The following is a 14,029-nucleotide window of genomic DNA, read 5'->3' as shown; positions in this document are numbered from 1 at the left end:
GTGGTGGCGAGCTGCCGAGGCCCATGGACGAGGAGCTGCTACCTTCCTCCCCTCCTTCATCGGCTTCCCTCCGTTTTTCAGCCCGCACATTCAGCCCAACCACAGCGCCAGTCCCATCCAGGTCCGGACGCCGGGCAAGAACAGCCACGGCCCGGCTAAAGGTACCGCACAGCCAGTTGTTTTTGATCTGCAGGAGTTGTCGCATCAACGCGCTTTTCAACGTCGACTGCACAGATTTATGCAATCAAAGAAAATGTAAAAACGAAAGGAAGTCTTTAGTTTTTTTCCCCTTTTACATCAAATGCCTTCCAACTTCAACCTGTGTCCCTTGATGAGATTTATCCTTTTCTACAAGCACTGAATGACTTTCACTTCCCACTTAGTATTTCCCCCAGCCTCCCTCCTCCCACCCCTCCTTCCCCCTCCCTCCCCTCCCCCTCCGTCTTATTCCTTAATGTTCCCTCTCGTAATCTCTGTTTCTTGCGCTCATTTAATTTCACAGTATCTTTTAATTTATCTTGTTTTATGTAACCTGCTCATGCTGGGCTTACGCCTTACGCAGCCAGCATGCTTGATGAGATACATGTATAAATCAATATTTTTATTAGGCCCCGTTCCATTCTGCAGCGCTTTCCAGGCTCTTCTTTTCTCCAGTGTTGCACTGCATTTCCCAGAAGAGAAGCGGCAGTTAGTTGATGGCTAATGCAATGCTTCTGTCTGGTCTCTTCCTATAGGCTTGAATGGAGCAGTGAATGGCAGCGCCGCGTGTCCTCCCACAACCCAGCCAGGAAGCTTTCCCATCAGTCCGCCTCCTGTTCAGATTGCAAACAAGGCATCCAAGAACTCAGAGCCCTCCAACAGCCAGCTCACCAGTACCCAACACAACCCAGCAGAGGTGGTGGAAAAGCCCAGTCAAAAGAATAAAGAGAAGGTCAGTTCTGAAAATACTGGACCTTACAATATCGACTAGTGTTGCCGAGCACTTGAAGACGGTGATCAAACTTTTAAAGGCTGATGTGTGACCACCGCTCGCATTTATTGTCAGCCAGTCGCTGAATTTTTTTAAAGGTGGACTTTTTATTTATTGGCTGGGCCACAACCAGGTTTGTGGAAGGTGACAGCGGAATAGAGCCGGTCTAGTGGTAATTCTATGTGATGATAAGGCTAATGTTATCGAATCATATAATTACATTTACATTAAATTACAACACGTGCCTCATAAACGATAAGCACTCGGTCAGATTTGTAATTAACTTGCTGTATTCTGGCTCCAGTATTGTTGTGACAATCTAATGTTTTGCAACAGTGAGACTTGCTGTTGTTGACGCAGCTCTTGCCATGCATGCATTAATCAAGGTCAAACACTTGACATGACGACTCTGCTCATAAGTTGCTGTTTTGTTCCCTGACTGATAAATCATCATGACTATCGTGGCCTCGTGATACTGATTCGTATTTCCTTCCTCCTCCCCTGATTCAGAAGCCACGAAAGAAGTTAGCGGACACTTCTGTAGCAAGCAACAGCGAGTCGGGCTTGTCCTCAGACAGCTCCAGCGACGGCTCCCTCAGCAGCGACCTGGAAGATCTGGCGGAGGACGACGAGGACGACGACGATGACGACGAGGAAGACGAGGACGAGGACAAGCACAGCGAGTTATCCGACTCGGAGAAGCGAATGAAGAAGAGATCTAAGGTGAGGAGGAGGAGGAGAAGAAACCAAACGCGCTCGTCTTTAACTGAACACTTTAAGGTTTGAAGGTCCAGTGTGTAAAATGTGAAAGGAAGCCTGGTATTTAGGGAAGCGCCTGTGACAGCGCACTTCGTATGTAGTTCACTGTCAGGTGGCGGCACGATATGTATCTTCTAATATAGACGACCAGTTTTAAAAGTGTGGACGCACCTTCTCATGCAATGTTTTTCTAATCTTTCCAACTTTCTACACTGCAGATAGATCCTGAAGACAAATATATGAGCAGGAAATGTGTAATCATGCAGCAAAGAAAAACAAGTTCAATAACTCATGCGTGTTCATACGTAGTTCTGATGCCTTCAGTGAGAAACTGCAATGTCAATAGTCATGAGAATCAACTTTTGACTGGTAGTGTGTTTGAGAACCATTCTAAGGAAAGGAAAACCAAATGACTTTTATTGGACTGCGAGTCTTTACTTCTATTAATGTATTTATGGCCAATGTGTTAAGCTTTTGCAAATATAAAAATCATAAATCAAACCAGGTTTAAAAAAATAATAATCAAAGAGCAGAGCAGCAGTTTGGCTGTGAGTCCATTTCTCTTTGCTCTAATCAGTTGCAATGTTGCCCTCAGGTTGCGACACCGAGCCCTGGAGCTGCGAAGCCGGGCCGAGCGGAGCCCCGAGACAGCAAGGCGTCGCCCCACCCGCCCACCCTGGTGCCCATGCGGCCCTCCGCCTCCCCCCCCGCCCTGGCCCTGCACAAGTCCAGATCCCGAGCGGAGCCGCACCAGCACTTCAGTGTGATCCAGTCCACGGGCCTGGCGGCCGGCGCCAAGCCACTAGCGCTGCTGGCCCAGAGCCGCAAGGAGTCTCCCTCGCCCTCCTCCTCCTCCTCCCCCATGGCCCTCACCACCTCCCCGCCGAAGGCCAGCACCGCCTCCCCAAAACCGCCCAGACTGCTGCCCTCCTCCACCTCCTCCTCCACCTCCTCGCCCTCCCCCCAGCACCTCCCCCTCTCCCTCTGCTCCTCGCCCAAGCCCCTGTCCGTCCCCTCCCCCCCTGGCCCGACTCTCCCGCCGTCTACCTCCCCCCAGAAGTCGGTGCTGAACCCACCTCGCAACGCCGCCTCCGCCTCCGGGAAGCCCAACAAGAGGAAGCAGCTGGAGGCCTCGCTGGCGCAGATCAACGAGTTCAGGCTCAAGCAGGTGAGCGATTTTACTGAGCTGGCGCAGTTTTCAGCGTCGTCTTTCCAACTTCCCCAAAAGCCTCCTTCAGTTCACCGGACGTATTTCATCGAGCGCCCAGGTCTGAGCTGCCTCTGATAAAATTGCAGGGAGCGATGCACCATCACGCCGGCTGCTGCAGCGTCTAAGTCATAAAAATGCAGGGAACGTCGCGTTGTATGAGACAGTGTATTCCGAGGGGTCGCTTTAAAATTATAACGTGGCCTTAAGCAAAGTGTCAGAGCTGTGCTCGGACATCAGAGAGAATATTTGTTTTGTGGCGCCGATTTTCCGAGGCTGAGATTGTCGGAGAAAAACTGTCGGCTTCTGGGACTCCCGTCCCAGAAAGAAAAGCAAAAAATACCAATATTTTTGTTATGCAGTGTAGATGTGAGAATATAGATTAAAATGTGTTGTTGTTTTCAATACAGTTTACAGGTAAATGAAGCAATGGAGTGAACTGGCAAGCATTTTATTCGTGATACAATTCCTGCTTCCTGCTTGTTCAACATGAACCTTTGGCTACTGGCATTGTTTAATGCCAGTAAAGATTATGGTGATTTTAATACATTAACATTTTTTTCATCACCATTGAGGGAGCGCAGTGCTCTTGTGTTGTGTTGTTTATCACCAGTGGTCTGAAACTGTGCATTTTTCTTTGTGCTGTTTCTCCAAGAAAAATGTAAATGCACAATAATCAATATTCCCATTCTTTTGAAAACCGCGTTTTCTGGGAAAACTGTTCCTTTTTTTTTTTTTTTTAGCAGCCTCAAGAAGTTTACTGCAAAATACACAAATTCCCCTTGTGGTTTCAGCACTGTTACTGTATTTCATGGTCTGTGAAATTGATTTGTTTCACTTCATATCACATGCGGTTGAATGTGCAGTGTTAAAGTCTAACCTGCCGTTGCTTAAACACTAAACGAACTACCACTGCAGTGTTTTTTTAAGAAGGCAAACACGCTCAGCCAAATGAGAATTATGATGATGGAGCTTTTCAGACGGGCCGACCGGTAATTACATTTTTAGACGGATACTGTGTGTCTCTTATTGTGAACTTGGCTGAGCACAATGCTTTTGGTTATTGCATTTGTGCGCTTTTTGTTTCTTGAGAAAAAGAGACTTAGACACAGTTAACAGTACCACTGTTTGCCATTGTAGTTTTGTCACCTGCTCAAACAATCAACGGTGATGCGAACTGACAGCTAGAGCAACTCGACTTTGTCCCGATTCTTTCTTAATTTTTGTCCAAACCTTTCTTTTGTTCCCTCTCCCTCCCTCGCCTGCACTCCCTGCCACTCCTTGTTCTCTCCCCTCTCTCTCCTCCTCCTCCTCCTCCTCCTCTCCTCCTTCCTCACTCGCTGGCTCTCAGACTCTCATGTCCCAAGGGCAGACGTTCCCGGCTGAGCTAAAGAAGCAGCAGCAGGGGCCAAACAAGTCTCCCAAGAGGGCGTCGCTGTCTTTATCGCCGCTGCCACCCGCCCAGCCTCCTCCACCCCAGAACAATCACTCCAACCTCTTCCTCTCCAGTGCCCTGCTGGGGCTCCCAGAACCCCACCACCCAAATGGAGTCATCCAAAGCACCACTCAGGACGCACCTTTGGCCCTCATCACCAAACCTCGCAAAGACTCTGCCTCGCAGAGCAGGTCACCTCAGTGCGACTCTGATTCTGGGTCCATGCCTGTCAATCTAAGCACAGGGGCGAGCAGGACCCAGGCTGGGGCCCCCTCACAGCCCCCCACTACCTCACCCCATGCCACAGGCCACGGCTCCAGAAAGAACAAGACCCCAAAGGGCAAGAGTCAGACAGCGGGGCCGGGACAGGGACAAGAACAAGGACAAGCAGACCCTTTAGCCGCCTGGAAGGGCTTCTCTCAGAACCACCTGGTACAGTCTCTGGTAGACTTGTTTCGTGGAGGAGAGTCCGGGATCGGGATTCCTGGCGTGAGCATCCCTGGAGTTGGAATTCCCGGAGTTGGGATTCCTGGGACGTGTAACCCCACGGCCGGTCTCCCGGCCAACAAGGAATCTGACGACTCTGGAGACGACGACGACGACGACGACGACGAGGATGACGATCTGGAGGAGGAGGAGGACGAGGAGGACTCAGACGAGAGTCTGTCAGGTTTGTGACTGTGACTGCTAAAAGGCTCCTCCACAGGTCTGAAAATGCACATCAGATGCTTTCAAACTATCCCAAGCCCTTAGAGACCAGAGAAAAGATGTCGATTCAAATCAGTTTCTTGGATTTCGCTCGGAATGTTGGTTGAATGGTTCAGGCATTGGAAAAGAAATCTATTACGGTGCTGAGCTGTAAACAAATTCCAGCCGAGCCCTTAGTGCCGTCTGAGTGTGAGCGCAGAGACACAGTTCACAGGCAGGACCTGCCGGAGAAACTGCTTTTCCTCTGTCAGCTGACTTAATTGCTACATCCTGTAAATCGCTAAACGTAGAATCGAGTCGTTGCCCCCTCTTCTGGTTATTGACTAGTTTTGTGTTGCACGCCTGCGCAGCCGCGATAGCATTTCCTGTGCACACACTCAGTGGCTGAGGATGGAGCCGAGTTACGTGCACGGTTCATTGAGTTGATAAAAGTTCATGAATGTGGGTTAAAAGTTAACCTGGTGGCCTACTTATTGAGTCTTTTTGAGAAAGCCAGTTTGGTCAAGATACTCGATAACAGTCAGTTGATAAGATTTCCCCATGAGCGATAATCAGGGAAGGGTGCTTGCTAAATACAGCCAAGGCTTCTTGCCTCTGTTTATCAATTGGCTAAAAGCAGGGAAACCTGATTGATTGATCGATTGATTGAAACGTTTATTTTGAATATAAGGTCATTTAAAAACACAGCACACAATTAAATCCAGAAAGTGTTTAAAAAAGAAAAAAGAAAAACACATATAAACCCATCCGGGTGTTCGCCATTGTTGTGGCTAATCCACCGTCCACTTGTTGTGCTCCAGAGTCCGACAGCAACTCGGACAGTGACATCTCGGCCAAGAAGGTGAAAGAGGCAAAGCTGCTGCCTTCAGGGTCGTCCAAGGAGACGAGTCCCCGCAGGCTTACCAAAGGTCCCGAACTACTGAACACCTCAACCAATCACAGCACCACCAGCAGCTGCTCCCCCCTGGATCTACAGGTCGTCAAGACTCCCACCATTGTCACCAGCTCCAGTGCCTTGGCCTATCACAGCTCTCCAGGCTCCTCCTACAGCCTCGCCTCTCCGCTAGGTAACGTGGCCAGTTGCAAGCGTTTCGCTGCAAAATGTCAAGTAAATGAATGAATGCATGGTTTATTAGCGGTGACAATGTACGATACAGAAATTGTGTGCAGTCAACTGACAAAAAAAAGGGGAAAATAGCCTTACAAACTTACAAATAAATTACACAATATGTCACGACAAAAATAAGCCAACTCTGAGGCTTGTTTTTGCCAGTGCAGTCCATTATTAGATTACCCAGAATATTAAGAAAACAAAATATGCTTTCAATTATTCCACTTCATTATATCACATTTTAGTCATGTTTTTATCATAATCATTAAATATTTTGCACTTTAATGTTTTATTGAAACTCAACATTTCAATATATCACTGAGCGCAGTGCACAATTTAACACATCTATATTTAACATTGGTTCTCACATTACTTAATCCAAAGACACGCAACCCTCTTAATACATATTTATTTTCTCTTGATTTAAAAAAAAAAAAAAAAGCTTGGAATACTGGTGGGAAGGCTTTGATTCTTTACTCGAAATAGTATTTTTTTTTAATGTTTTTAACTATAAAATATCTGAATTTTAAGATGCAAGACTCAAAAAAAAAAGTCAGGTATTAATTTTGTCTCATAAAAGGGATGAATAAGATAAGAATAAGCGAGTGTAACTTGCTTGAGAGCTCTGGCAACTTTGCACAGGAGGTTGGAGGTTCGTCCTCACCTTCCTTCAATGCTGAGATTAGCCAGCTCAGAGAAAAATGGACAGATGCAGCTTGCCAGGAAAGTATCACTCTTTTTCCTGCTTGCATATTTCTTCTTCTTTTTTTGGTCAGGCGACGAAGGTTAAAGCAGTTTGAAAATGCCAGTGAACTTATATGGCCCTGGTGTTCTCTGCAGCTCGGGCGTCTGGACTTTTAGTGTACACGCAAGGTGACTCTCTGCTCTCTGCTCGTCGTGCCGTACGATTTATCGTTGATCTCCTCGCAGGCTTAGGGAAAAGAAAGAGGGTGATGGACGAGAAGGAGCTGATGATGCCGCTGAAGTTGGGGTGAGTGAAGAAAAGCGGCGATCTCTGCAGTAACGCTCCAGAGTGCGCCGAGATGTTCAGCCGCTCTCGGTGTCTGAGTGATAATGCCCGTTTCTTTGCCTGCCAGGTGGCGAAGAGAAACGCGGATCAAAGCGGTGGCGGGGCGGCCGCAGGGCGAGGTGGCCTACTACGCCCCCTGTGGCAAAAAACTGAGGCAGTACCCTGATGTAATGAAGGTACCGCGCCCCCCCCCCCCCCACCCCACCCCCGCCCAAGAGCTGCACTGTAGCCTCTAACACTCAGAGCAGATACAGAAGCAAGTGCTTTGAGATGTTTGCAATCAAGAGCTGTGTTCCAATGAGGTTGACACCGTTCACCATTGTGGTCTTTTTTAAAAAAAACAAAAAACAAAAACAAGCCAAACGCCTCTGATGTGCTCTGAGATCCTGTTTTTCTGGAACACAGCTCCGTCAAATAGCTCAAACACACGCTTGTGTATCACCGTGTCTTGTGTTGTCTTGTGTTGTCTTGTGTTGTCTTGTGCTATCTATGCTATCACTGTAGTTGCAACCCCCCCACCCCCCTCACCCCCACCCTCAACCTGGCGTACACTCCTTGTGTCACTCTTTGTCACCCTCCCCCCCCCCCCCGGAAAATGGATTGATGGTGAGTGTTGGGATGCACAGCTTCGGCCCCTCACACAACTTTTAATCTTCTCACTTTGCCGAATCCAAAACTTCACTCTGCAATCTTCACGAGTGCCTCTGAAGGATGCTAAAAAGAAAAGTGTGTAATTGGCCCAGTGCGAGTCAGTCAGAAGGCAGTAAAAGGAGCAGCGTGGTCACAGATACATTAGAAAAGGGCCTGAATTGTGCACCCCAAGGTCAAAACTGTTTTCCCTCCCCTGAGAGCATTTGCTCTCTCTTTTTCTTTTTTCTTTTTTCCATCCCCCCGGCTTTTATAATGATTAGTCGCACTGCACAGATGCTCACAGTAACCTGCCTCCCCCCAGCCTAGTCCTCCCAGTTGCTTTTCAATGTCGCTCGTTTTCGCTATATATTTTTTCTTCCCTGCCTAAACCAACGCCATTATTATTTTCTCTTCTGTAGTATCTATCCAGAAATGGAATAAGTGGCATCACGCGTGATAATTTTAGCTTCAGTGCAAAGATAAGGGTTGGTGACTTCTATGAAGCCAGAGAAGGACCCCAGGTGACTGCCTTTCATCTCTCTCTCTCTCGCTCGCTCTCTGTCTCCCTCTTCCCTGATCCCTGTTCATCTTTTTCATCTAGCGGCGAGCAAAGCGCCGTGCAGCAGTGGCTGCCAGGCGGCAGCGGCCGCAGCCCTTCGCTGCCGCCGTAGTTCATAGGCGTCTCACTGTGCATGAAAAATAAATACAAGTAATTGCAATAATCAGATGACCATTACTTCCACAGGTGACCGATGCTATAGGTTGTCGTGCATAATGTGTCCCTGACATAGTGTGTGTGCTTAGACGCCACGGCTCAATAGAGGAGACGCCCTGATGACGCTGATGAGCCAGAGATTAACTGAACGATAACTCACTGAGATCTTATTGAATACATGGTAGCGATTGCTTCTTAGATTTTCTTAGTATTATTATTATTATTATTATTATTATTATTATTGGAAATGTGCGACGTGCTAAATGGAACAGAAACACTGTAATTGAACCTTTTGGCGGCTGTGCACAGATTTAAATTCTCACTTTAAAAACTGTTTGACGTCGACACGTTTGTCACCGTTTCCTCTCACCGCCTCCCCCCCAATCTCCCCGTCTTGACCTTGTTGCCCTCCAGGGTTTACAGTGGAGTCTGTTGAAAGAGGACGAGGTCATTCCTCGTATTTTGGCCATGGAGGGGCGCAGGGGTCGCCCCCCGAATTCAGAGCGCCAGGTAGCAGCAGAGGGCGGCAAAGGCAGCCGCCGGAGGAAGGGGCGGCCCCCCAACGTGGGCAATCCGGTGGTACCGGAGGGTCCCAGTCCCAGCGAGGTCAAGCTGCTGCGCAAGCTGGAGGCTCAAGGTCAGCGCAGGAAGCCCTGTAGTGCATCACTCAACAATCAGTAGTGGTGTAAATGTGTTTAACCTGTTTTACTCTGGATTATTTAGCTCTCATTTTTATCTGTGATTTAATGAATTAGGCTCTAAAACTTGAATCAGGTGTAAAACTTGCTGTGTAACGTCCTCAGAAAACACTCAGCGTGTTCCTGTGTCAAAGTTGCCGTACAGGTTTTGTCTTGTGCAACTCTGCGTGGGTGGAAAAAATTAGTTTGGAGTTTGAGGATCGTACTTGAACAAGCAAGAATTTAGTGTTGGGGCCACCTCCATAATTTTCTCCCTGACGCTTGCAGAAATCGCCCGACAGGCCGCCCAGATGAAACTGATGAGGAAACTGGAAAAACAGGCGCTGGCTCGAGCAGCCAAAGAGGCTCGCAAGCAGCAAGGTACGTTTCCTTCGTATCGGGAATCAGAGCAAAGGGGGGGGGGGGGGGGGGATTTGTGCGTCCGGTGACGGCCTTTGATTGTTGTTGGTCAGGTGGTCACTTCAATACACCACTGATTAAAATAAGTCAATTGTAATCTCGCCGCAGCCCCAGGCTGCCGTCACGCTGCGCTAACAGCCTTTGTTTTTATGTACATGAAAATGTATTTTCATTCTACGGAGCCCAGGCTTTCATCTGCTTTCTTTAATCTGGAGTCTTGTCATGCCGGTACAGGCTTTTAGTTTTTTTTTTGTTTTGTTATGTTTTTTTTCCCCCCAGCACCATGACATAAAAGGGACGAAAAGTAGAAAGAAAAACAAATCTTAGCGTTACCAATATGTCTCTGGACCTCATCCACACTAAGAAGTAGAACTTGGCATGATGTATATTTAGAAATGTGTAATGAACCAAACGCACTCGGAGAAAAATGCAAATCAAGTCAGACAAAGCTGAATGTTTCCGAGAAAAGTACAAAATTTCAGGAAGGTTGGCGATGTGCTGAGATGTGATCAAATGATCAAAAAAAAAGAAAGAAATGTTGTAGTTGTTAATTCTCACCATTGTTGTGGTCATGGAGATGCAGCTGCTATTTCAGACCATGTTCAGCCTTTTCCTGATTTTTTTCCCAAGGCTTTATTGACCTTTTCAGATCTTTTAAGATAATTTGCTTTATCTCTAGTGATGTGCCTTAGGGGGACTTAAACGCCTCCGAATGTTTATTTATATTAATACCTTCACCACTTCCAGGTTAGCAGGCATTTCCTCACACGGTGCTCACAATGCTGACTTGTCTTTGCAGCTATTATGGCAGCAGAAGAGAGAAGAAAGCAGAAAGAGCAGATCAAAATTCTCAAGCAGCAGGTGAGTCCTCATTTTCCCTTCAAGCCCACCGACTCAACTCCACCCATGTTTGTTTGCTGCTTCTGTATGTAGCCCACACGTCCGCTGCTTGGAGGTCCTGAAGGTGGATGTTCGTGGGGTTTATTGACGCCGCCTTTCAAAGAGCAGCGATACTTTTTCCATTTGTTAAACTTGTTATCTCTTTTCGCCCTCCCCTAACTCTTAACGCACTGGTGCAAAGTGGGTTTATCTCGGGGTGTTTTTATTGCCTCCCAAATGTGTGCGCAATATTAAGACATTGCTTCTTTTTTTTTTTTCTTTTTTTTTTCACAGGAAAAGATTAAGCGTATTCAGCAGATACGGATGGAGAAGGAACTCAGGGCGCAGCAAATTTTAGAGGTAGGGAATCTGATCCAGCGGCACCTCTGATTAGGCAGAACATTCCTGGATAGCTGCTGCTGCTGCTGCTGCTGCTGCTGCTGCTGCCGCCGCCGCCGCGCCGGCTATAGTGTTTTAATCTTCCTAAAGCTCATTACTGAACAGCAGCATGCATTGGAGGGAGTTGCGTCTTCTTAGGCATAATTCCACATGGAACTAATGCTAAATTGGTCTTGGTTGACGGCTGTTGAATATTAAAATGGCTGCTGCTGCCTCTTCAGACCTTATTTAAATTGGACAGAAAAGTCTCTTTTTTTTCCATCAGACAACAGTAACAGTTTAGCATAAGTGGGTCGAGGGGAGGAAAAAAAAAAGGTTCTGTTTTGCACGCATGCCGAAGATGCACGCACACATGCACATACACACACACACACACACACACACATGCGCGCACACACTGGCTGTACGTGCAAGTGCAGCGCACACAATTATTCTGCAGGAGCTTCAAAGTGTTTTAGCAGGACTAAATCAATTTTGAGTTGACACGGTTGACAAGCCCCTCTTAACGGGAGGCTCCAACATATTCACAATTAGGTGTTAAAGAGATACATTATTCATACGCAGTGTTTTACAAATTTCACTGGCATTCAGAGGCATAAAATCTTTGCTCCAGCCGGAAAAGCGGCAAACAATCAAGCAAAGTGCTGCGAAGCCCTCATCCAAGACTGACTGATGCACGTCTGTCTGTCTGTCTGTCTGTCTGTCTGTCTGTCTGTCTGTCTGTCTGTCTGCCTGTCTGTCTGTCTGTCTGTCCACCGCCCCTGATGACACTGAGCTTTATCAACAGGCCAAACGGAAAAAGAAAGAGGAGGTGGCAAATGCCAAAATACTGGAAGCTGAAAAGCGCATCAAGGTACGTTGAGACTGCGGTGAAATCAGAGGTGATTCAGACCTGACGCGGCCCTCAGCCACATGCATTAATTAGTGTGTGACCGGACCGGATTCGTTAGCCTCAATCAAGTCGACACCGGCAGTGAAATTGACGTCGCCGCTTGAAACGGCAGCCTGCGTCTTGGTGGGTTTGGATCAAACATTGATTTCTTTTTTCCTTCTCATTCTCGCCAACCAGGAGAAGGAGATCCGGAGGCAGCAGGCCGAGATCCTCAAACACCAGGTAAGCGGCCCGTCTGACCAGCCTCGCCTCTCGAATGCCTCAGTTAATGCTGAATGACGTGTTAAGTTAAATTTCTCTAGAACGGCGGCGTGTCTGTGTTTGCGCACCCGTGCGCAAACACAGACACGTTCGCTTGTGTATAAATACGGATAATGACTAAAGATCTGTTTACAAATGAACATCTTGAGTGTTTCTCTTTTTTTCTTTTTTTTTTTTTTAACAAATTAAACAATTAAAAAGAAACCCATGCTAATTAGTTCTGGATATCACTTCTGTCCCATAATTTTTTGCCAACTCTTCTCTGCCAGGAGTTGGAGAGGCATAGACTAGATATGGTATGGGTATGTTTATTTTTGTACATCTAACACCTGCATCGTGTAACTGGTTGTGTTATGGTTGTCATAGCAATGCATTAAGTGTAGCACTGGCTGCTGTCATACTACATTCTTCTGCATGGCTTTCCAGCAAAACCAACAAAAGAGAGAGAAAGGGAGTCAGTATGCTGCCCCCATCTGCTCGTCCTGAGGGACAACTGACCCTGTCACGGTGGCCAGGCAGCTTCTGAACCCCCCCCCCCCCTCAAACCCCCCCGCCATCCCCTCTCCCTTCTACTCAGAATGCATTGCAACAACTGCTAGCCAATCCACTCTCACTGTCTCAAAGTGCACTCGAGGAGTTTCCATCCATCACGTACGTCGTCTCCACCGTCTCAGCAGCGCCCCCCCCCCCTCAATCCCCCACCAGCGCCCCACCACATCCTTTTTTTCTTTTCTCGGCCCGGGCGTTTAGCTCGCGTCTTGTTTTCGTCCGCCCGCCCGCCCGCCCGCCCGCGCTTCTGCTCTGCAGTCCACAGAGTGCTGGACTTTTAACACGGCAGCCCAGCCCCCAGCCTCTCTGTCATTCACCGCTTCCTGCACAAAGACAAACACAAAAGAACAAAGAATGTGGCCACCGAGAGTCATTTTGTCCTGATGGTGTGATGCTCTCAAAGCAGAAACCCAATCAGCGGGCAGCACCAGCGCTGCTTGAAAATATTATTATGTCGTACAAAGCTGTAGAGCAGGGGTCAACAAGGCGGTGCCCACGGGCGACCAGGTAGCCCCCCAAGGACCACATGAGTCGCCCCCCGCAGGCCTTTTGCAATAATGGCACAACTTGTTGAGCAGCGTCTAAAATTAAATTTGACCCAACCTTGTTTAGTCACTGATAATAATTATTCAGTTATTATTAACGTGATCGGTGTCATTATTAGTGATAATAATAATAACAATAATAATAATAATAATAATAATAATAATAATAATAATAATAAACCAGTTTGCCAGACTGGTTGCTCTTCATATGAGACTCAGGACCCATGAAGTAGCTCTCGGGTTGCTCTACACCCCTGGCTCGAACCCGATGCGAGCGAGTGTTCACCATGAGGACAAACATGCTTCTCTGTAGCGTCGTCTGGCCGCCTTGCTTGTAGTCCTGTGCACTCTTGACACAGTCACTGATGAACCCACAGGTCAGAGCTGCTGCTTGTTTGTAACAGAGGGCTTATGGGCCCTTTCCCCCTCCCCCCCCCCACCGCAATTACCCCCCCGCCCCCCCACCACCACGTTCACGGTTGTGACATGCAGTTGTGTTGCCGTTGATTTTCTCGCTGGTGATTCTGCTGTCCCTCCACGTCGTCAGTGTTCCCCATTAATTGGAGCGCTTGAGAAAGCAGAATGCCAAAGGCTCTGTGTCCTTTTTGAAGCTCCCCCGTTTTGAAGTTCCCCCCATTTGTAGATAAATCAAACCAAGAAGGACATAGAAAGAAAAAAAAAAAAAAAAAAAAAAAAAAGAAAATCCATTTTTTTTTCTAACCAAAGTGTTTGGCATCTTGCCCGAACCAAAGAGTGGGAGAGGGAGAAAAAACATTCCAGACAAACAGAACATTTCGGTCCCCGCGTGCTTCGGCGCAGCCCCTAATAGTAGCAATTGTGTC

General features: G+C 47.6%; 1 protein-coding gene across 14 annotated transcripts in view; it reads left to right on the top strand.

Annotated features, from left to right (window-relative positions):
- Window positions 1-14,029, top strand: part of baz2ba (bromodomain adjacent to zinc finger domain, 2Ba) — a 70,138-nt gene that overhangs the window by 43,306 nt on the left and 12,803 nt on the right. For 5 of the 14 annotated variants that reach the window (XM_076047511.1, XM_076047539.1, XM_076047530.1 and 2 more), the window contains 16 exons: window positions 1-161; window positions 735-931; window positions 1,481-1,693; window positions 2,325-2,897; window positions 4,288-5,041; window positions 5,880-6,146; window positions 7,121-7,181; window positions 7,288-7,396; window positions 8,270-8,371; window positions 8,980-9,202; window positions 9,531-9,623; window positions 10,462-10,523; window positions 10,836-10,901; window positions 11,728-11,793; window positions 12,010-12,054; window positions 12,363-12,395. The exon at window positions 1-161 is cut by the window's left edge and continues 1 nt beyond it. In XM_076047511.1, the coding sequence (XP_075903626.1) occupies window positions 1-161; window positions 735-931; window positions 1,481-1,693; window positions 2,325-2,897; window positions 4,288-5,041; window positions 5,880-6,146; window positions 7,121-7,181; window positions 7,288-7,396; window positions 8,270-8,371; window positions 8,980-9,202; window positions 9,531-9,623; window positions 10,462-10,523; window positions 10,836-10,901; window positions 11,728-11,793; window positions 12,010-12,054; window positions 12,363-12,395 (3,025 nt within the window). The remainder of the gene's footprint in view (window positions 162-734; window positions 932-1,480; window positions 1,694-2,324; window positions 2,898-4,287; window positions 5,042-5,879; window positions 6,147-7,120; window positions 7,182-7,287; window positions 7,397-8,269; window positions 8,372-8,979; window positions 9,203-9,530; window positions 9,624-10,461; window positions 10,524-10,835; window positions 10,902-11,727; window positions 11,794-12,009; window positions 12,055-12,362; window positions 12,396-14,029) is intronic. The other 9 variants (XM_076047617.1, XM_076047519.1, XM_076047601.1 and 6 more) reach the window with 5 other exon arrangements.

Source organism: Nelusetta ayraudi, unplaced genomic scaffold (assembly GCF_046127955.1).
Source record: "Nelusetta ayraudi isolate G7.1 ecotype Tasmania unplaced genomic scaffold, CSIRO-AGI_Nayr_v1 ptg000005l, whole genome shotgun sequence".
Classification (NCBI taxonomy): Eukaryota; Metazoa; Chordata; class Actinopteri; order Tetraodontiformes; family Monacanthidae; genus Nelusetta; species Nelusetta ayraudi.
This window is presented reverse-complemented; position numbering and strand designations above follow the sequence as displayed.